This window comes from Lathamus discolor, chromosome 14 (genome assembly GCF_037157495.1).
Source record: "Lathamus discolor isolate bLatDis1 chromosome 14, bLatDis1.hap1, whole genome shotgun sequence".
Lineage (NCBI taxonomy): Eukaryota > Metazoa > Chordata > Aves > Psittaciformes > Psittacidae > Lathamus > Lathamus discolor.
The window spans coordinates 2,458,598-2,481,831 of NC_088897.1; the positions used below are offsets into that span (position 1 = coordinate 2,458,598).

The 23,234-nt window shown below is 39.4% G+C and overlaps 1 protein-coding gene across 14 annotated transcripts in view; it reads right to left on the bottom strand.

The window, feature by feature from the left end:
* Positions 1 to 23,234, bottom strand: part of BCAS3 (BCAS3 microtubule associated cell migration factor) — a 364,136-nt gene that overhangs the window by 289,876 nt on the left and 51,026 nt on the right. For all 14 annotated transcript variants that reach the window (XM_065694921.1, XM_065694920.1, XM_065694922.1 and 11 more), the window contains exons 8-11: positions 21,060 to 21,167; positions 17,453 to 17,529; positions 4,095 to 4,171; positions 2,248 to 2,331 (exon numbers count right to left, since the gene is read on the bottom strand). In XM_065694921.1, coding sequence (XP_065550993.1) covers positions 2,248 to 2,331; positions 4,095 to 4,171; positions 17,453 to 17,529; positions 21,060 to 21,167 — 346 coding nt within the window. The remainder of the gene's footprint in view (positions 1 to 2,247; positions 2,332 to 4,094; positions 4,172 to 17,452; positions 17,530 to 21,059; positions 21,168 to 23,234) is intronic.

The following is a 23,234-nucleotide window of genomic DNA, read 5'->3' on the forward strand; positions in this document are numbered from 1 at the left end:
AAAACAAGAACTTTTATGGAACCACTTCTGAACCAAAGAGCAGCAGTGCAGGGAACAGAAAAGGACATCCACTTTCAAAAAAGCTAAAACCTCTGCTGATCAAAGCAAATGAATTACAAACCCTTGCAGGCTGATAAGATAGAACAGCAGTAGAGGTTTATAAATGAGGACTTAAGCAAGGAGTGAAGTTTATGGTGAGGTAATGAGATGGGCAAAGAGCAACAGATACCTGGAGTATATTATTTGCTAACCAGACAGTCAGCATTTCAGTTATCAGAGATGAAAACACGCTAGATAGTGAGCCAAGATTCAATGAAATCAGTAATAAATCAAACATTTCAGATTTAGTGTTACACACTCAGGTGTGAATAACAAATTAACACAGTAAGCCTGAGATAGACTCAGATATTTAAAAACTAAATCAGTGTTTATCTATTACAGCAACATCTAAGAGCCAGTAGTGAGCAAAAGCAATGTGCTATACGGAATACAAAGTACTATAGAGATTGCGTCCTTACGATAATTTGTTTTCCTAACTTTCACTACCAGCTTATCTCTGTACAGAGGCCAACAATCTTTCCTCTCCTATGATTATAAACACATTTTATCCTATTGATGCAACAGAACTACTTCGGTGTTTGCACACGTTCAGCTTGATGTGGGATTTTCTGGATGATGATCCTTGCCTAGTACTACTTAGCAGGTAAGGTCACCATCTTGGTCCTTACTGCCTTTAAAACCTAGTTTTCCAGAGTCTTCAGGGCTAAGGACTATAAAAGATGTCTTCCTTTTTTAGATTTTTTTAGGCTATTGAAAAAGATTAAGCAGAATAGTGTTTAGTCTTCGATGCCAAATGGAATGCCCTGACAATCATTATATGCTTTAAGGAAGCCTTGGCCTGTTTGTTCCTCTTCAGTTACGAGCAGGCTTGGCTCTGGCAGTACAGTGACCTGTTCGTAAGATTTTACCACATCTGACCAAAAGCGATCAGGCCAAGCCAGTTGTTTTTTCAGACTTATCTGTGCTATAAAACCCATGTGATTGATGCTGAGATTGAAGGAGTTTGGGGAGATTTTCCCCTCCTGGTTTGGTTTTTTCCTGCTGGTGAAAGTACGCAAAGAGACAGCAAATTTCAGATGTCTTCAGAACAGCAGCAATTCAAGTTCTCCTCAGCAATGTACAAAACTTGTGATTTTTCTCCTCCTCCAGCCACAATGAGATGGTGTCCAAAGCTATGCTAATAGAATATGTTTGTTTTCATGTTTTGTTTTCACATGAGATAGCATGCCCTGTGTCCCTCTTTGTGGGTTCTTCTAACTGTTGTTTTCTTCAGTGACGCTGAGCTTTCTGTTCTGCGCTGTCATTTAATTCCTATTATTAGATTTGTTTTGTTGTGCGTATCAGAAATGAAAAGGCTGGTGGTTACACTGAAAGCTTGTAATCAGCACGAAGTTTGCCAGACGGTGCCAAAACTCACTTTGTGAGTGCGCGTATGTGAAAAAGGAATTACTTGGCAAAATGTTGCAGGCAAAGTCCTTAAGGAAAGGAGGAGGTTATGGGGATAGTAAAACAACAGTTCTACATACTCTTTGGCTCACTTAAGATTTTTCCAAGCCATGGTCATCTTTTGATACTATAAAACCCCAGACATTTCTCTGAAAAGGGAGGGATATTATAATGTCATCTGAACTAAGAAACCTAGGCAGTGCGACCTGCATGTAAACAGTCATCAATAAACTCTAACCTTCGGAGAAAGCTGCCAAGTAATTAATTAGCTCCAGTGCTGTGCTGTCATCCTTTGGAGAGATTAAAACACATAATGCTAGTGTGATTGAGTCCAAAAGGCACCAAGCACTTCTAAAGTCAGTTTTCATGATGCTAAAAGTCTAATAATTCACAGGGCTGATTTCTAATCATGTAAGCTTATAATATTACGAACAGCCATTATGCAAAACCATTTTACTACGATTTTCTATTAACAGGGGTCACTAACACAAATAGCTCCTTGTAATACATGAAATTTAAAACAGACAGTTCAGAAGGACAGGAATACTTTGTGAAAACGACAGCTACTCAGAGATCTGCAGGATCAGGACCATAGGCAAGCTGCTAATGGCAGCATGTTTCTTACTGTGTTTTCCTCTTGTGTGAATGGGGGGGGGGCGATGACACACTGTACAATTCAGCAGGGAAACCTAATAATTATCTTACATGCTAACCTCTCCCAGCAGCAGACGATGTACTCACTTTGGCAGCACTAATGACTGTGGCAGTGTAAGACTGAATGTTGTCTCCACAGGCTCCACCACGGGATTGATGGCATCGGATCAGCTACAAGAAGAAAGACAGCAACCGAGTAACTACTATTAAACTACACAAACCCATAACCCATTACCACGGCTCTTATTTATCATGTACAGTGGTGTGTTTTTTCCTACAAATAGCAAAAAGCCCTGCTGAGACACTTAACCCCTTTTTATAATCTTCTGGGTGCCACCCAGACTGTCGTGTACTCAACTCCAGTTTTCAATTACAAGATGAGTAGTCACTAAGAATTCATAAACTTTGAAATGGGGGGATTTTGGGTCTGGCAGCAATACCACAAATAAATTTAAATAAATATAATCAAAAGCTTTAGCCATGTATACGTAACATTAAATATCAGACATTCTAAGAATCCAAGTGTGGCTTTCCCCTCCTTTTTATGACTAGCAAGCAAAGAAATGACAAAGGAAAATCGCTACTTTAAACTTCACGTTTAACAGAATGTACATGGAGTTCACTCAGTATTGCCTTCCTTCCACATTAATAAATCCAAACAAGACTCTTCTACCTGCCATCAACCCACCAAAATAATTTTTGCCTTTGAATTCTAACAATAGAATCTGTGCTTCTGACTAAATAAGATGGCAAAAGGCCCCTACAGAAAATTGTTGTACACAGAACATGCTGCCCATTTAACTGTTTTAGCTAAAAGAAAAGTAAATATTGCTGTAAGATGCTTTTATTTCAACACTTTCCTTTCCTGCTTAAATTTCATTATTTAAATAAAAATAGCTAAACTAGGGAGAAAGGGGAAGTCCACAGTGAATATACCTGGGAACACGCAATTCTTTAGTGATATAATATATATCTAATATAACACTAAAATTCTTTAGTGATATAATTCTTTTGCTGATCAGTGGCTTATATATTTGGCAGCAGGACTTCTTTAAATTCCAGGCTGACTGGTTAAGTTTTACATAGAGCCACTTAGGCACGGCATTAAAGGAAAGGCAGGCCTGAATTTGGAGAGAAATCAGTTGTGCTTGAAAAGGTGTAACAATAAATACATTTCTCAAGTCTGCCTCTGATAATTTCTAGAAACAGCTATTCTAGTCACAGGTGGAAGGGAGAAGGAACATCTGCTTTGAAATAAAAATCAGGCATAAGAAGCTGAATTTAGTCTTCAAACACTTTAAATACATACTCATTTCTCTGGCCTAGGGCTGGGTAAAAAGAGTGGCAATTTTTTTGCTCAGGGTCTATTTTCTTGCCTTCAGAAGTAAGAAAAATTGTGACAGTTTCATTTTTTCCCCTAATATTTCCAGCAAATACATTAAAAAGTGGCCATTTGAATGCTATTTCCTAATCTACAAAGTGCATTGCTTTGTTGTTTCAGAGAAACCCACCACCTCTGTCCAGACTCAGTTTCCCCAAGTAGAATTTAGGAATCCTCACTTGCTCACCTTTCAGAAGGGTCTGTAATTAAGTGCTTTAAAATTTAAAATGAAAATGGGTTGATTATTGAGGGACCCCACAGAAAACACATGTTGAGAGCGGCCTTCTCTGCCTGTGCCACTTACACATTCCTGCCTTCCAAGTTCATGAGTTTAAATCAAATGTGCAGAGTAAAGACGGGACATGCATGAACACCACAGCACAGTGCGGGGCAAAGATCAGGTCTGCCATCGTTGTGCAACTTCTCTTACAGATCATTTTTCTCCCATAGCTGTTTTCTGAGACTTTTTCTTCTCCCTCCCCCAATACATACAAAACCAGAATGGAATCTAGAACCAAAGACAAGTATTCTTCTAAATGAAGCCTTTCCTTACCTTATTTTCTGCATAAGCAAGCCAACGGCTTCCAAGCGCAATAGGGTTCATGTTTGGCCCTGGGCAAGGGTAGCAGCCTGCAAAGTTTTAAAAGGCAACATTAAGAAATATCTTAATGACTTCTTACAAAGAATTTTATTTATTGCCAAGAAAACAAAAAGTCTAAACAAAAACCTTCCAATTGCCAATATCACTCAGTAAATGCTTGTATTTTTGTTCCTGAAGATAAGGCTGTGGTTAGATGAGCTATTTTGAACAGTTAATTATGTGTAAATAGTCGTTTCTCCTTACGTTTGCATTTTTTTTAATGCCATTCTGATAGAGCGGGTGAGGGGAATATTCAAGTTTGACTGGATTGGTTCTGTATCTTCTCATTTTAATTATCTTGACTTGACTGACATCTTTCTGTTGGTCAACAGGTACAGCTCACTGCAAGCTCTTCCAGATTTTTGTGGCAAGAGAGGGTGTTATTATGCTTTTGGTTTTAATAATTCTATAGGCAAGCTCTTAGCCTGTAAAGATACTTCTGCAGCCACTAAGCTTTACACAGTGAGAACTGGTAATTCCTTTCAAATCAGTGACAAAGTTTCCGTTGTTCACCTGCTTTTTTGTTCCTTAAGAGGCTCTGGCTACCCACATTTTATGCACTTCTGGAATGCAGTAACAATTGTGGCATCATCTCTTCAGAATTCGTTTTCCTTCCTGAGATCAAGGCAGCGATAAGGCCTTACAAAATACTCACTTGGTTTTGCTTTCCTGGCCTGAGATGGATTTAATTGGATGAATTGCTGCTTTTCTCCTTCCCTTGCTTTATGACCTTTGAAATAGCTTGCTATGATCTTTCGAATTTTGCAATACGCTTGCTGCTCCGCTCAGAAAAATGAAATGGCTGCTTGTGTTTGACAGCAGGACCAGGGGAGCAGCTGCTTCTGCATGTGCCTGACAAAGTGCTTTCAAATGTGTCTTTCAGTGTTGTCAAATGCCAGTTTAAACTTACACCTACGTGCTACAATAACCACCTTCCCACACGCCTTTCTCACTGTTACATTACCTTTACATTATCATTAAAACCAGATTTATACGTGAACACAGAATACCAAACAATTTCTGAGGAGTAAAAGGTGAAAATACCTATAATAGAAAGCTACTGAAAATAACTGTGAACAAAAAATACGGCAGGGCTTAAAATGAATCGGGCCCATGTTAATTGCCATTTAAAATATTACACTCTGAATTAAAAGACTAAATGAATTTTTTTAAATCTCCCCAAATAACAGCCCAGAATCAACTGTTAAAATTAAAAACACAGAATTTGAAATTCTAGAAAACAATCTGATAATGCTTGAACAAAATTAAAACCTTAAGTAAACTACAACCAGAAGTAGCACGGTGACTGTCACCCTAAGTGCTGTTACTGTCCTATTTCCATATCCTGTCTCCCCTCCTTTGTTTTTCATCAATTTTGGATGGGTGGCTGCTCTCTCTACATCAATCTGTAACCTTTGCCTGCTTTCAGCACTCAAATCCTACTATTTAGCTGAATTTCTGTATTCCAGCCCTGGTACTGCAAACGTGCTGCGTGGTTCCAGCAGCCTGATTTCAGTGGCATCCCTTTGTCAAGGGAAGAGCCTGGAAGTTCAGATCCTGAAGTCCCAAAGATAAAGCCACAAAACTGTTTACTGATTAGGGCCCTGATAGCAAGATTTGAGCTTGAGTGTTCGAACTTCAAGAAGTAAACTGAGACCATCAGCTATGTATGTAACATCATGTGCTAGACTTAAATCCAGTCTGGTACAGTAAAATATATATATATATTTCATATATATATATTTTTTCATATATATATTTATTTCATATATATATCTTTTCATAGATATATGTTTCATATATATATGAAAAAAATACTGCATATGGGGGGAAAATGGATGGAAGGAGGGGACTATCAAGCAAACGGTTAATCTCCGTTTTCATCAGCTCTTAGTCTAATACAAACAATGTAGTAATTCATATTCTCTCACTGGTTGGCCAAGAAACAAACTGTTTAAAAACATATAGACATGTGTGTCTAATTTAAAGGAGCCCTGGTTGGCTGATCCTGCAGCAGAGGCCAAAGGAGCACTGAGATCAGGCAAACAGCATTTTAGAACACATACAAACAACAACTGCGATTTATCACCTAAGGTACTACACTGCATTCTGAGAAGCAACATGAAGAAGATGCAATCAGCTGTGCTTCTATTTCCTCAAAGCCTCTCACATTAGACTCTTGATACTCATCTGTCAACCACGGGGTTAAAAAAGCAAACCTATTCACCACCACCTTCTTCCAAGCATCAGGGTCTTTTCGCACAGGTCCCAAAATAGTCCAGAAGATACAGTGAGGACAACAGACTTTTCATTTAATGGCATTATTTTAAATGCTTGCAAAACAGTGAGAAAGGCGTGTGGGAAGGTGGTTATTATAGCACGTAGGTGTAAGTTTAAACTGGCATTTGACAACACTGAAAGACACATTTGAAAGCACTTTGTCGGGCACGTGCAGAAGCAGCTGCTCCCCTGGTCCTGCTGTCAAACACAAGCAGCCATTTCATTTTTCTGAGCGGAGCAGCAAGCGTATTGCAAAATTCGAAAGATCATAGCAAGCTATTTCAAAGGTCATAAAGCAAGGGAAGGAGAAAAGCAGCAATTCATCCAATTAAATCCATCTCAGGCCAGGAAAGCAAAACCAAGTGAGTATTTTGTAAGGCCTTATCGCTGCCTTGATCTCAGGAAGGAAAACGAATTCTGAAGAGATGATGCCACAATTGTTACTGCATTCCAGAAGTGCATAAAATGTGGGTAGCCAGAGCCTCTTAAGGAACAAAGCAAGCAAAAAAAGGTTGTAAATACAACCTTGGGTTGTAAATACAAACGTGTTCTTCCGATGACGCTATAGATCAGGCCCAGTAAGGCTTTAATGCTGACTTCTGCTTCCGCAATTCTTAACTGGGTCAGTAAAGACATTCAGGTCCCCCAAACTTCATTTATTTCTTTCCTTTTATGTATGAAATACAGCATTAAAAGCTGTCAGACGATAGCCCTCATCATGTAACTCTCTACAGTGACTTTTCAATCAGTCCCTTAATTTCCCAAACTCTACAAGCAACTCATAACATCCTCATGTCAGAAAACAAAGGAGTACCAGCGTCAGATGCACTGTAGGGACAAAGCCCAAGCAATTCGACACTGCGAAACAAACTGAAACATCTTGCTTGGAAAATGGAGCTGTTCTCAATTACTTCAGTGAACTGAATTTAATGAAGACCTGCAAAAAGTATTATTCTCCAAATCAAAAATCAATCAAATCAAAGTCACTTAGAAAAACTGCAACTGGCCTCACCAAGCTTACTCTAGGCAGTTTGTTCCATAAACTGGACTCAGTCAATCAGGCACAGTTCCACACACAAATCAGCCAATTCTAATAATAACCGTCACAGAGGTCAACAATTCAACTCGGTACTAAACTCTCTTCTCCGATACGAAGAACAGTGTAAAAAAGGAGCTATTTCCTCCCTTTCTTTTCTTTGCAAGTCTCTGCATTATGGAAACTTGCGGCAGCACAAGGATAAACAAAGGGTTATACTTTATGGGAAGCAAAAACAAATTGTTTTTCTGCTTTCCAAAAAAACCAGCTGGAGTCAGCAGAACATCATCTACCAGGCAAACGAAAAGACAGACCCAGCGTGACCCATCCAGCTCGGCCACCCAATCGTTACCAGCCTCACTCTCTTAAAGATTAACTTCCATCTCTACTAAAACTTCAAAACAACAGAGGAAAAATCCATTCTAAGCAATAACAGCAGCAACTTTAGCATGTTTACAATAGGAATGGACATAATGGGAATGCAGAACTAACTGTCAAGAAGACCAAAGTTTCCAAGTTTTAATGACAGTATGGAGAGGTCATCCAAGAAAAGATCACCCAGGGAAAGTCCTTCCAAAAGTACAGCAAAACAAGCAAGTACCAAACAACATCTGATCTCAGAATAAGCTTTGCTGGGACTATCACCCACAAAAGCATAGGTGAAATCGTACTGAGGCCACAGCCACTCTCTCCCGCTGTGCTTCATAGCGGCACACTGAGGAAATGCACCACTCCAAAGCTGTGAAAGGCAAATAGGAAAATGCTATTTTGAAAACCTGAATCAAAGTGCAAGCTTTTGTGCTGAACTGATTATGTTCCTATCCCCCAAGAACTCCAACTAGTGCTGGCCTGAGCAGCACTGAGGAGTGAGAAATGAGGTCTAGGCACCCCCCAAACAGGGACCTGGATAGCATTTCATGGGCAGCACTCGGTAACTCACATTCTGTGCCTTTGTTTTCCCATTTCCAAGATGCAAGTGTTCCCTATGTCAAACCGGCACTGCAGGTAAATTCTTTAGCACTACAATTCCTTAGTTTCTTTCCCCTCACTTTATTTTTTTAATACTTTAGTTATACAATTATAACCTGAAATAAACACATAGTTTGTGATTAACTGGGCTCAGAGATGGGTTTACCTTACTTGCTGCTGTGCTGACTTTCTATATTTGGTTTTACTGAGAATACAGGAATCCTACAAGTTACTTAAAGCTCTCCAAAAAGCTATTGAAATGTTTGCTTCCTGAGTGAGCAGACAGAAGGCATGTTTAGTTTACATTACATTTCAATTACTCTAAGAAAACCTCCACCACCCTTTGGAGATTCATATCAACACGCCCATAATAAAGCAAATCACCTCCTCTACTCATCTCTGAAAACTGACGCAAACACCCTCTTTTCTGACATGGGTCTTTCCACTGGTCTGTGCTCCTACAGAAAACGAAGGCTTCAGTCTTTTCCTTACAGTTTTCAGGAAGCTCATCCTCTAGCTTCAGTAATGGCAGTGTGAATGCACAGACAGCAGCCAAGAGAAAAGCAACACATTCCTCTCCTCCCACTTAGCTTTTAAACAAACAGCGCATTGGGAAAATACTGTTAAGAGGCACAGGTCCATTAGAAGTCATTTCCACTATAACACAGATTAAGCCAAATAAATCACAAAACATGCCACTATTAGAACTTGAACTGTTTCTACTGGGGCAACTCTTCATCAAGCTCCACAGCTTTTTTGTGAGAGAAAAAGCTAAAAAATATATACATACATACATAAGCCCATATATAAACCCAAAAGCCCAGTGTGGAATGGAGAGTTGGGAGTGAAGCACTGCAGGGAATCCCAATATCCATAAAAACTTGGCAGTTTGCTACTTAATATCCAAGCATAAAGCCTTTGGAATCCCACAGGCAATTAAAAGTCTACTGGCATCCAAGCTTTCAACACGTCCGTTCTTCAGAAGGACCAGAGCTGTGCATCTGTCATCCACGACACTGTGACAAGTCCAGTCAAGATCTCTGGACATGCTCTATGCATGTGCCCTTCTCATTCATGAAGTATGGATAATGTATGTGCTCCAAGGGACTCTGCTTATATATAAAATAGAATACCTAGCAACATGATTTGGTTAAATATAACACATAACGCAGGTTTTGGAACAAAAAGGAATTAAAAGGAGCAGTTTTTAATAACACTTCACCCCAGAAGTGAGCACTATCATAATTAAGATTGTCATTTTTTCACTTGGTCCTTCTTCAGAAACATCCTGCACATCCTGAACAGGCTGGTAATGAAGAGCTAAAGACTTCTTTTCATGGCAAAGTATTCAGACCTAAAAATGCACTAGAAGGCCACTATAGAAAAACCTGAGGTGAACAGCCAGACCTTGTCTGAGCTAAGTCAGGTCTCATTTGCAGTTTACATAGCTATGACCTTGTGATTGAATATGGCTCCTTACCCAGAGCACAACCCTCTTTCCTTCCCAGACCTCACTCGAACGCACTGTAAAAAGACACGCAGGAAGCTGTTGCAAATTAATGTGTGAATGAATACAGCTAAGGGAATGAAAAGCCAAATCAAAAGCATCAGAACACCATTGCTTTGCTTCAAACACATCCCAACGTGCTTAAGACACTACCGGTTGCTTTGTAATTTCATGATGCATTGTAAGAACTCTTATTCTCTACGCTGATATTTACAGTCCAGGAAAAAAAACATCAAAATCTGTGTGATTTCTGCCAGGCTTTCACCCCTCTGCCTTGACTTTGTCTTTACTTTTTAATGAAAACCATTTTTGTAAGCTCTTTTCCAAGCTCTTTTCCGTCTTCCCCATCCCTTCCAGTGGGGAAAACTTCCTCTTTCTGGTATTTTCACAGATTTCCTCAGTTCTCTCCGATTCCCTCTGCACTGATACATGCTCATCCCTTCTTTGGTATCAGTCTTAATTATTGTTTATTTATATCTTTTTAAATGGATATTCCACACCTTGTATCTGTAAGGAACGCACATTAAAAGAAGTCAGTTTTATTTCAAGCTACATCTCTGTGAATGCTTATATAATACATGGGTATGGGCACTATTAGTGTAAAATCTTAGGATTCTGTCTCTAATCCCAAACCATGGAAGAAAAGGCATCTCTTTTGAGTATGGTAACACTGGGGTAGGACACAGCCAGCAAACCCAAGGAATGCTGGTAAAGGCAGAGATCTCCAAGGCCAACCTATATCCTAAGGCAAAACTATATGAAACCTTACTGAGCAAGCAGATTACTGGATCATCAAAGATTTTTCTGTTTGAGCATGTGAAGAGATTCCTTAAAAATGCCATCGGCCATCTTAAGTGTAGAGTGTTTGTAACGCAGTTTTGTGAACAAACTCCAAAACGTGTAACTCTCTTCAACCCGAATTATTTGCCTTTAATCATTTGAGTTATTTGCCAAGTATCACTGCAAAAACCCGTGAAGAACTGGCATTTTGGGGGGGATTTTAAATAGAAAGCTGCAATAAGCCACTAAAGCTATGCTGCTTCTCAGTCACTCGATGTGGCTTATAACCAATTCGCAATTTTTTTAGATCTTATGAAATATACAGCGCTCCATAGGAATGAAATTAAAAAACTACATTGTTAAGTCTTGTGATTCAAAGCAGCCAGAAAACAGATTCATGACAGAGAGCACAAAAAGGGAATATACAATAAATAACGGGTAGAGTGATGCTGTTGTTGCAAAAGCGTTGTTTATTCCAAGGAAAACAAATCATATAAGTTGTTTCATCTAATATTTTTTGTTGGTTGTTTTGGGAGGTTTTTTTCTTACATCACCAAGCAAACTGAATTTATTTGTTTATAAACTGTATGAAGTAATAATGTTTATAAATTCCTCCGGGTTCCTTCTAGATGAAAGGCTCTATGTAAATGTTATTACTCTCACACTGTCACATACTTTCCGAAACTCTTCTATTGTTCTTGTACTTCCTTCTGTTTAAGTATCACCCATAAAAACTGAGCAAAAAAAGAGCAAACCAGCAGGATGTACCCTACTGTGAAATGGCGCTTGCCATCCCGGGTATTCTTCTCTTTTCAAATCACAGTGGCATTATTGCTACCTAAAACACTGGGGAAAACAATGTAAAAATAAAGTGAAAAAGTAAAGCCACAAATGCTACATGCTGGAGAGGGACTTTTTACAAGGGCAGGTACTGACAGGACAAGGAGGAACGGCTTTAACCTGCCAGAGGGGAGACTGAGATGAGCTCGTAGGCAGAAGCTCTTCCCTGTGAGGGTGCTGAGGCACTGGCACAGGGTGCCCAGAGAAGCTGTGGCTGCCCCATCCCTGGCAGTGCTCAAGGCCAGGTTGGACACAGGGGCTTGGAGCAAGCTGCTGCAGTGGAAGGGGTCCCTGCCCGTGGCAGGGGTTGGAACTGGGTGAGCTTTATGGTCCTTTCCAACCAGAGTCATTCTGTGATTCTATGATACACCATCATCACCCACCTTTACAGGGCAACACTCATAATACATGTCATGTTCACAACAGACCCAGCCCGGCTATGAGTCGCATCTTGTGCTATCCTGGATCAGAAGAACAAAATTCCTTCACACGAGGCTAAGGAAGTACCACAGATATAATTCCTTTAATCATTAATAGCATCATTATTACCATTGCTATTATTATTGTTACTGCGACTATTGTTACTAGTACAGAGACTTCCTTTCCCTGCCAATTCTATCACGGCAGTTTTAAGTATTTTACTGTCCCCCTACAGGTCTGAGACCAACACCAGAGCTTGACTAAAAATATCCATTCATTAGGCTTGGTTGTTTAACTTAGCACAGATCTGACTGATTGCAGGACAAACTATTTTAATCTCACCTTTACTTTCTTTTTTGTTCAGAGAACTGGACAGTAATAGATAACAATGTTACTATAGAGGTGGTTGTTTCTCTACAGGGCAATGTGCAAAGTGGCATGGTTTGGCCTTCAAGGATTTGGGTGCTTTAGATAAAAACAACTTACACAGAAACAAACAGCTCTTCCTGTTCTACAGATAATTTTTAAGCTGTCAAAAGCAGGAGATACGATAGATATGACACATCTTGGGTACCAATGCCTGCTTTCTGTCTTTACACTCTTCTTCTGTTGTATTTACACTTTTCTGCAATACAGCAAACCACCCTGTAAGCAACAAAGACATTTGTTTCCATAAACCTACTCCACTGCCCTAAAGACCCTTCCAAGAAGCATTTCAGCATTATCCTGTAACAGTGATGCACTGACTCCCACATTCAGGGAAAAACACTCTTAAAAATAATGCTGGTAAAAAGTAAAAGCAAGATCAAATCGACATTTCTCTGGGAAGGCAGTTACACATTACACGAAGGGGTGTATGTTCAAATATATATATGTATGTTTGAGTGTATAAATGCTGCTTATATACAATTCACAGCAATGTGGTTGGCTTCTCTTCACTGATAAAGATAATACTGTGAATCAGGAGCTCACTTCCTACCTGCCTTAAGGAGTTTAGATCTAAACTGAAGAGTCTCCCTCCACAGACACAGGAATCCTATCAATTACTGTACCATGTGCGATAGCCAGGATAAATGCCACAGCTCACAGCTGAGAAGGGAAAACACACAAACAGAACTCCTTGAAGAATGTAACTCTTGAGGCACCAAAAACCGTTTCATAAGACATCCAGTGTTCTCACTTCAAAGTAAAGAGATCAAACTGCTCCCTGTGTGCCGATCAGGGAAAAGGAATTCTAACAGAGCCAACAAGAACATCCAAAACAGCCTAGATGTTTTCCAGATCAGACCTGTGACAAACTGCAAGCACTGTATTATTTCTCGTGTGCTATTGTCAGTGAAAACAGGAATGCCAAATCCAAATTGCAGATTAGAATATTAAATGCTGTTTGGTTTGGGGTTCTTTATTCATTTTAAGAGGTGCAGGTAGGGTGCCTGTAACATATAGTGAGTAAATTTGGCTTGTGGTTAGGCAAGTCTTTTGAGACTTTATATACAATAAAATACTCTGACTAAAATCTGGAAAATTACCTCTTAAGGCTCTAGCTGTACAGCATCAATAGAAATGTGGTGCCAGCTAATGGCTGCAATAACTGTCTTCATCCCTAGGGAATAATGGATGGAGAATATATCAATATGAGGAGTGGAAGGGCCAGAGAAACTGAGCAGGCACTAGTTATCGGACACAAAGATAATGCCACATGCATGATGTTATCTGTGATAATCTTTACTTAGGGCCCAGGGGGTGGGAGGGATATTCTTACAGCGAAGAAAGTATCCATCAGGCCATATTCATAACCATCAACGTTCCACTAAGTAAGCATTTTTGGAGAAGGGTTGAGGGAGCACTGATGTAATAGAAATCAATGAAATTCAGCTTTTCTCTATCTGTTGTGTAAAGCAAAGTGGGGGAAAAAAAGCCTGTACATCACTTTCATTTCTGATTGTTTCAGTCATACGAAGTAGTTGAAAAAGGCTCTGAAGGAAATCTTAAGTGAACCACAACAAAACCCTCAACTATTTCAAACTCTGTTTCAAATCCACACCTGGACATTCACAGCTACTAAAGGAAACACATTCTTGAAGCATCAAGTGAATTGTTTTTACTTCGGCCACGTGAGCACTTAAAACAGTGCAGGATGTGAAATCACTGTTTGGCTTTATCTTCCCCTTGATGCAAGTCCTTTCTTAACGAAACAGCACTGGCTCCAAGTGTAGGCCCCGTAGAGAACAGAGTGAGAGCTACTGCCCCGAGTTCTTCGCAGACTGATGCTGTGCCTTGCCTTAGCAGGCATGTAAAACTACACTAAGGAGGTTATAGGACATCCTGGTCTTTTTTCCCTAATATCTACAGTATGTTTTTCCTACAAGTTTAAGCACCTGCCTTAAATTCACACACCAAGACTGGAACACCTGTACACTGAGGTTTTGCTACAAAAGGCACAAATAGAAAGTGCTGGCTTTCTGCCATTCAAGTCAAATGAGCCCATTTCCATCTACTCACATGTAGGAAAAGGCAACATCAGTACTGTGTCAAATTTGCCCAAGAAAACTCAGGAAATGCAGGAGTTAAACATTCCAACAGCAGCACAAACTTGACCATGTTATACATCCTGAATATTTTATGGTATATTTATTACAACAATATATTAAGCTACACATTGAACCACAAAAAGACAACTACTACTCATGTGCAACACAGCTGCATTAGCATTTCTGAGGAACACCGAACCTCACAAATCCTGACAGTGTTTTGAATAGCAAATTCTGCATTCAGTTTCTATGTATAAATAGGCAACAAAATGGACTAAAGCTTTTGATTAATGCTGTTTGCTTTTTAGCTGCCTCAGTGAGGTTCTGCTGTTCCACACCACTTGGTTGGTACGGATGGAAGATGTGATTTCCACGTCATCACCAAATCTCCTTGGAAAAAGATTTTCCTTTTCTACAAAGTGGTTTACACAGAAACAGGAATGTCTTCCAGGAGCCAGTGATCCTCAGTTAACATTTTTGACCTCTTACGCCATCACTTCTGACCCAAAGCAGTCACATAACGCACCTGAGAATCTTCTTCAGGGTGCAAAACACTCTTACTGCCACTGTCCAGCTGAGGGGCACCAGGATCGGTCCAGACACAATGCTGCCTGACTGTCCTGCAGAGCAGGGATGCTTCAATAATGGAAACAAGGAGCCCTATCAGGCCTTTTGCCAAGCTTCTTTTTCAGGGATTTCTGCCTTTTAAATTGATTCTGCAATTTCTGCAATTTCAACTGATAATGCCCTTTCCCAAATCATAACTTTAAAACAAGGAAGCAAAAGTTGCTGGCCAGTTTGCTGACTATCAAAAATCTATGCAGTTAACCAGGTAGCTCATTTACATCAAATTTCAAACACATCAGAGTAACTTAAGCTTTTAAAGATAAACTCTTAGGTCAAAGATTTCAGCACATATGAAACCCGAAAGCTTAGACAAAAGCTTTACTGCAGCCTTCAACATGCCAGGGCATAACACCCTCTTGATAGCATAAGCTATTAAGTGAAACAACTAAGCTTCAAAATCCTCCGGACAGCTATTCACCAGCACAGGCCCAAGAAACTCATTCATCTAGGGAAAAAACCCACATCTTCGTGCCCAGTCCCACCCCACAGGCAAGCTGGGGGGGTGGCAGGGAAAGAAAGGGCTGTGGTGGCAGCAGCTCTGACTGCTTGTCAGGTCCCACAGCTTTCCAGAATACCCCAGTACAAAACGAGGGGTGTCTTTAACCCAGCTCTGGAACCCCAGAACTATGAGAACATCTCGAGTTTCTCGTATTAAAAGCATAGCACAGCTGGAAAAACGCACTGTGAGGAGTGACAAGTCAGGAGTTCGGATATTCAAATAATTTGGGAAGTATCTCCAAAAGCTTTATTTTATCCTCTTTCAATTCCACCGCTGTTCCACAAAAATGCACTGCAAATTGAACTTCATGGTGAGGAACAGGACACTCCTGCTCCTCAAAATACAGCTCAGTGGATTACTGCTTAAAAACAAATTGCAGTATCTTTAGAAAAACCCAACAAAACAACCCCAAAAAGTAACCAAAATTAGAAAAGCACGAAAACTGTCAAAATACACACTGCATGGAGTCCTTGAGGTTGATTTTTTTATATAAAAAAAGCAAGGCTTGTACCCTAATTCTCTCAGGTGGAATAAAAAGGAGTGAGAAGGACACAAACAAGTCTTTTCCCATTCGGCTTCCTTCACTGAACTCTGGCAGATTCCTAGTACCCTACAGCCATGTATAGGAAGAAACTGACACCTATTGGCAACTTTAATATTACTGCATAAAGCTGCTTCAAACTGTTATAAGAAACAGCTTCTTGTAACTAGATGTTTCACTAAATATACAGACAATAGAGAAAGCGAACTGAGAACTTTTCCAGTTGCAACTGAAAATACACCTAGAAAGTTTAAGATTCTACTCTTAAACAAAAAAACTCTGATCTTTCTAAAGTAAACTACGATCCCTCCGTAATCTATAGATTTTAAGAGGCTATTCTAATCCATAAACAGTAACAAAAGTCACTAACTGCTTGAAAAATAAATTCCTCTTTGGGGGGGGTGGGGGGGTGAATACTTCCTTGCTGCTCAGCATTACAACACACACTTGTCCCGGGAGCAGGTAAATGACGTCCTAATCCTAAGCAAATCCTGAGAGAGAGCAGAGCACAAGCGATAGAAAACATGCCGTTTTTCTCAACTAATGCATTGATTACTGTGTTACAGATGTTGAAGCAGCAAAGGGACATACAGGGTAGATGAACAGCCTTTCGTGAGAACCTTACCCACTACAATCAATCACCTCCTATTGAGAGGCAAGTCGAAGGGTACAGAGGGTAAGGGGAGCCTGAGCAAACAGTTGCTTCATGCTCAACACGTGAAAGCATCTGCAGGCAAGTAGCTGTGTATAGTTTTCCCACTACAACACTCTACTGGTTTGCTTGAGCCTTGGGGCCTGCTAAAGCAAGGACATGTTAAAAAACAATGTACCTGAGCCTAAGGAACAACACAAAAGGAAAAGCAGGCAGACTGCCATTGACGTGTTTTGTAACTGCTGCTTATGCATATAACCTGAAACTCAAAACCTGAGCATTTTGCACATATTTGCGCAGATTGACCAGAAGAATTTTTCAGCTACCTATGGATGTCTGTGTAGGTGCTCTTCACACCAGTAAGAAGCTTGTTACAGCAACAATACATATGCAAAAGAGCCAAAAGTTCACAAAGTAACATCTGGGAGGTTTCTGAAAGCGACAGATATCCTGAAGCTCCAACTGGAGTCATGGGGACCTGCTTTGAGCATTTAGAAATCTTAAAAAAGGATAACTAAAATTTAAACCCCATCTCTTTTCTCTCACTCCATCACAAGAGCAAAAAGACTGAACCCAATTAGATACGTACTTGTAACGAAGAATTTTTTGGTGAAAGTACAGCTGTCGAAGGCGGCAATTTTCTCTTGCAGGACTACAACAAGTATCCTGAAAACACAGAAATGGAATGTGTACTTTAAACATTAAATGCATTGGTTTAAAGATTCAATATCTAAATGTAATTATTTCAAAAGCATCAATATAAATTCTACAGTGATACACTGCCAGGTTACCAACACATGGCAGTTATCGAGAGTTCTCTCTCATCCCAACCACATAACCTTCATTTCAGGAAGTACACAGATCTGATACAGAACAACACAGCATATTTATGATACACCTCCTGCAGTAAAAGGTCCATTAAACACAAAGAATGGGATTGCAAGGATCCTGAATTACTTTCAAGGACTCAAATAATAATCAAATCAACAATCAGTAGAACACAAGCTAAGTTTGAAATTATCCCATTGCCCATCTCACTGCAAATTTATTAAACCACCTCATTTACTAAAAGCAGGGATTTTTTTTTCATACCAAAAATATATTCCAGCACACAAATACAGTGGAGAGAAGCAGAATTTGTGTCAATTAGCAAAAGTACAGGTGCATATTTATGTATTCACTTGCACATGCACACGCTTTTGTTGCAAAATACCCAATCACTGCTTACAACGAAGAACATCAGCCACATGATAACTAAGCACAAAATGTTGTACTGTCTACACAAACAGAAGCCAAAGATGCAAATTTGAAAGGGAAGCATCTTGAAGGCTTTATGACTAGAGTACATCTTCTCCTACCTTGATGACTTCTCAAAACCAAGTTCTTAAACTCCTGAAATGAAAGAACACCTGGAAAGCTGACAAATACAGCGATAAAATCTACGAGCTATCTGGAACATCCAGCAATCTGACATAATTAAGAATCTGATTATTCTCTCATTGGGAAGAATATGAGACAGTATCTTTAAATCAGCTGACAAGCTGGAGCATTATTAAATGCTGTTCTAATAGTCTTAACTGTAAAGATATGATGTGGCAAAAAAGCTAATTGCATCTCTCAATGACTAAAATACACACCTAATGCTTTATCTGAAAATGATGATTGCACATTACAGTATTAGAATAATAATCTTTAAAAAGATGAATCACATCAGTGTCAACACACACCTTTGGGTGAAGGGCCCATCAGTGTGAAAACCAGCTATTAACTTCTTCCTTTCTTTTTCCTCTTTTTACCTGTGCTGCCACATGAATACCTCCTTCTTATCCCATGAGAGCTCAGTACCTGTAAGACTCTTTGGTGTAGGACTACACTAAAATCAAATTATTTACCTTACCCACATGCTTGCTGATGTTTTCAGATATATAAAGAAGTTTTAAGTCACAATTTCCACCTAGAAAACTCTACCAATGCTCCTCTGGTAGGCATGACTGATCTACATGCCTATCAGATGATTTTGCTATTATTCCTGCTATTTGATTTTGCTATTATTTTTACCAACACATTTGCCTAATAATGTAGATTGCACCTGTAGCTCCCCAGATGACCCCTGAAACCTGTTCAATAGGCTGGTCTAACACTAGCCACTGTCTGATACAGAAGCTGATTAAAGTAATAAGCACTGTTCTGTATCTCGAATTCTCCCAGGTCTCGCTGTCTCTGCTCTGTTTATCAGTGCATCTCTAGGAACAAGGCAGAAATACAAATTCTTGTGAGTAAAGTAGACATCAAGGGATGTTTTTGGACAAAAGCCTTTCATGCTCAGCAGTCTGCAGACTTCGAACAGGAAGCACGTGTACACTTTCAGAATGAGCAACTTACTGAGGGCAGAATGAAGAGGGCAGAACATGCAACTCAACAAAAGGGATTCTGATAAGTTAAAACTCATACAAGAAATTAATGTAGGATTTCTTATCTGCCTGTAGCTCTCTCATTGAAAGATGTATCTCCACCCCTCATGATTTATAAGTCTCTATTATTAAGTGAGAAACTCTGCATGAACAAACTAATATTAGTTTTGGACAACACAGTAGTTTTAGTTAAATGACAGATCTTTCAATTGCTTAACTGCAGGAGAGAAAAAAGCCAAACCAAAATGATTATCAATTCTAACTTCTTCCACAAGGCCGAAAAGCAAGTTAACCAATGAATAATGGGAAGACTGTGAATGCATGTGCACATGGAATGTATATATAGAAAACTCAGGAATATTTGATAGTAATAATTCCCAATCCTGTAAATGTTTGTTTTCTACTCTTTGAAGATGCACTGTCTTTCTGCATAAATCAAACCTACCAGTTGCATGACTCTAGACTTTAAATACATAAATAACTGACAGTTTTCCCTTCTTCTGCAACTCAAGTTTTATTTTAAATTCAAATTTTGGACTCCATTAGTCTATAGTATGATTACTGCACCATAACAACTGCACTTGGCCACATTTAATGCATTTTCAGTTTGAAGTAGCGAGCTTTCCTTGGGTAACAACAGGATCTGATACGTTCCAGAAAAGCTGCTACCCTGGATACAGCTGTACAGCTTTGAAGTATTTCCATTTTTACCACTTAGGAAAAGAAACATTAGCACCTGGAAAGCCATTTTAGTTGGGAGAAACTCTGAATGGTGATTTGCCTTGACTGCTTTTACAATTGGACTTTTCTTCTGCAAGAAGGCCAGGCTGGAAAGATTTACTATCATCACACTGTACACAAGGGAACTTTAAGTTTTCAAGGGACAGTTACACAGATAAGTACTGAACTCTGGCAGCTTTTAAAGGAACCTATTCATGGCACATAACTCTCACTAACTCAACCACTTCCGTGAAACTGTTTTTTGATAGAGCAATCGTACCCACATCCTGCAATAAGCAGATTGACAGGGGTAACAACAACTACCGTCCTTTACTTCTTTAAACATTCACACCATCAAAATATCCCCCTCATTATTAGATAAGTTGTGATATTAAAGGTTCAGCACTACTACTTTTCTTCAGTAACTCCTACTTGACCCAATGCAGTCATTAATGTTTAGATTTAGATGATACAATCCCAGACTAGTTTGTGTTGGAAGGGACCTTAAAGCTCATCCAGTTCCAACCCTCTACCACAGGCAGGAACACCTTCGACTAGAGCAGGTTGCCCCATCCAACCTGGCCTTGAACACAATGGTAGCCAAATGTCGCTTTAACAAAACTCTTGGGGCTTCCAGGGCTGGGGTTTTTTTGTATGTTTTGGAGGGTTTTATGTTTGGCTTTGGGGTTTTTTTGTTTGTTTTTCCCACCCAATCTTCAACAGTGCTAACTCCCCTTACTGCATGAGTTCAATACCTGCTCATAGTCTTTTTTGGTCTTCATATATGCAAGCACACTAGCTGCTGCCATACAAAAAACTCAGGCACATAAAACATATCACTCTGATTGCAGATGCAAAATGTTTTGAGCTTCTTAAATGAAAGCCACTGGAGAAGCATACTGTTGTATTCAAACTGAAATATTACCTGAGAAATGGAGAACAAAAGCTGTGCTTACAGGACAGTCAAAACAATAACGAGTCATGGAGCACACACACCAGGACTTGTACTCATACTGAAATTTTCCATGCCCTAACACAGGAAGAATGTAGAGTAAACATCCTTACCTTTTATTGCAATGCAGATCGTAAATAGGAGTTTTGAACTGTATGGACTTGACCATCTCTCCTGTCCGCAAAGAATAAAGGTCCACACAGCAGTAAGGTGGGCTTGTGCTGAAAACAAGAAACAAGATTTTCATGGGAAGAAGGATGTTTTGTAAAATTCTTTTAAAATTATTTCAGCCTCCCTATATTATTTAGCACACGACATGAAAAATCCAACAATCTGAGCAGCACAAAGGGCCAATACAAGGCTTCCAAACGAAGGTATGATTAAAACTGAACTCATTCCAACAATGGTCAAGAACCTGTATTATGCAAGTAATCATCAAGCACTTAGTTTCCTTTGTCACAAGACTTTGCAACAGCAGAACTGATGAGCAAAATCCAAGCTAGTTGACAGGCATGAAGTTTTAGACTGCATTCTAGTTATTTAAAAAGTACTGCACAGAGCAACACTCTCCTAAGGGAGTACTTACTTCACTCTGTGCAACAGCTGAATCCTATGCCTTGATTTGATAGAGACACATTACATGGAATTTACATTACATTGCTGATGGACTTTTGTTTGAATTAATAGATCTTTTCAACTACTTTGTGTCACTTTTATCATTTCAATATAAATAAAAGTCTAAGGCCATTTCTTAATAAAAAGGCTTGCTTTCTTTCGAGAGGGAGAAAGTGCTGATTGTTCCGATAGGGTTGAGGAAGGTAGTGGTGGAAACCATTTTACAAGCTGAGGAGAGGCTTTGATGTGGCAGTTCTTTTCCATAACACCTTTTTCCCCCTCCAAGAACGCATTAAAACGTTGGCTACTTCTAGGTCAACGAATATGAAGGAGCACAAATTGCCAGCTGTACAAACACATACTAAGTATTGGTAAAAGAGGGTGTTTCCCCTTGCGCATATCTGTTTTATTTTACAGAGTTTAACACAATTCCTGACAGAACACTTCCTTGTCTTTTGGATCTGCTCAAGCTGCTCAAGAAATTTTGGGAGAACTGGAGTACAAATGCCAAGTGTTCATCTCAAATGCCTCAAGATGATGGTACATACAATAAGGATGCAGCACAGAAACAATACACAACAGACGCACAGAAAGACAATAGCCAAAGAAATGACAGAAGAAGTAAGTTTTGACACTCTGCCTACTGAAATTCTTCCCAAAACAGACATTTTTCTAGGCACATACCTAGGCTAATAACTAGAGGGTGCTATTTATTCCTTTTAAGCACTTCAAAGGCCCTTCAAAAACACTTTTACAACAGCAAGACTCAAGTCGAGTCACTCTACATTTGAAGCTCATTGCTCCTAGAAAACACAGAAAACCCCAGCAAAGTGTACGTATAAACTTTCCTTAAGCACATTTATTGCCTACAGGAAATTATTACTTAGGTAAAAGGGGTACACAGATCCTTTTTTCAAAACAGAAATCACAGAAACAGATATAGCTAAAATTATGTTAGCATAATTGATAGTGATTACTATTTCCATAGAAGCCTGTGTTGAGCAGTTCCATTTTTGACTGGACATACAGGTAACTACACAACTTGTATGTACTTTCTAAAATGTATTGCACCAACAAAATTATGGGTAATAATCCTGTCACTCAAATAATTTTTGTCATACCCTTCTTTTGGCTGATCATGGTAATGCTTTTTAGTAACCACACTGGCTAACACCCTGTAACTTGAGTTCAAGTGCTATTAATCAAGTAGCAGTATGGTACTAGGTCAGAAGTACTCCAAAATGCTACCCAGCTCCAATTCAGAAGTCCTCTCTCCAAATTTCTTTCAATTATCTTTCTTTTGATTCCATGGTATTCTGCAATCCAGGAGCAAAAAATAACCTGTATGTTTGGGGCTTTCTGCAATAAATACAAAGACATGGTCAAATATATTTGGGGATGTTCCTAAGACCTCATCAGCAGAAACAATACAGTAGACATTTCCTGGCTATTGCCATTTGTCTGTACATATGTAGTCCTTCCTTGTTCCGTAAGGTCTGCGCTGGCAGCAAACTCAGCATTATCACAAGTCTTTAGATAGCAGATGATGCATTTCTGGGAAAGTTCCATTTTTTGGCTAAGTGCTTTATCCACCAACTATGACACAAAAATCACAGAATCATAGATGCTTCAGGTTGGAAAGGACCTTAAGATCATCCTAGTTCCAACCCCCC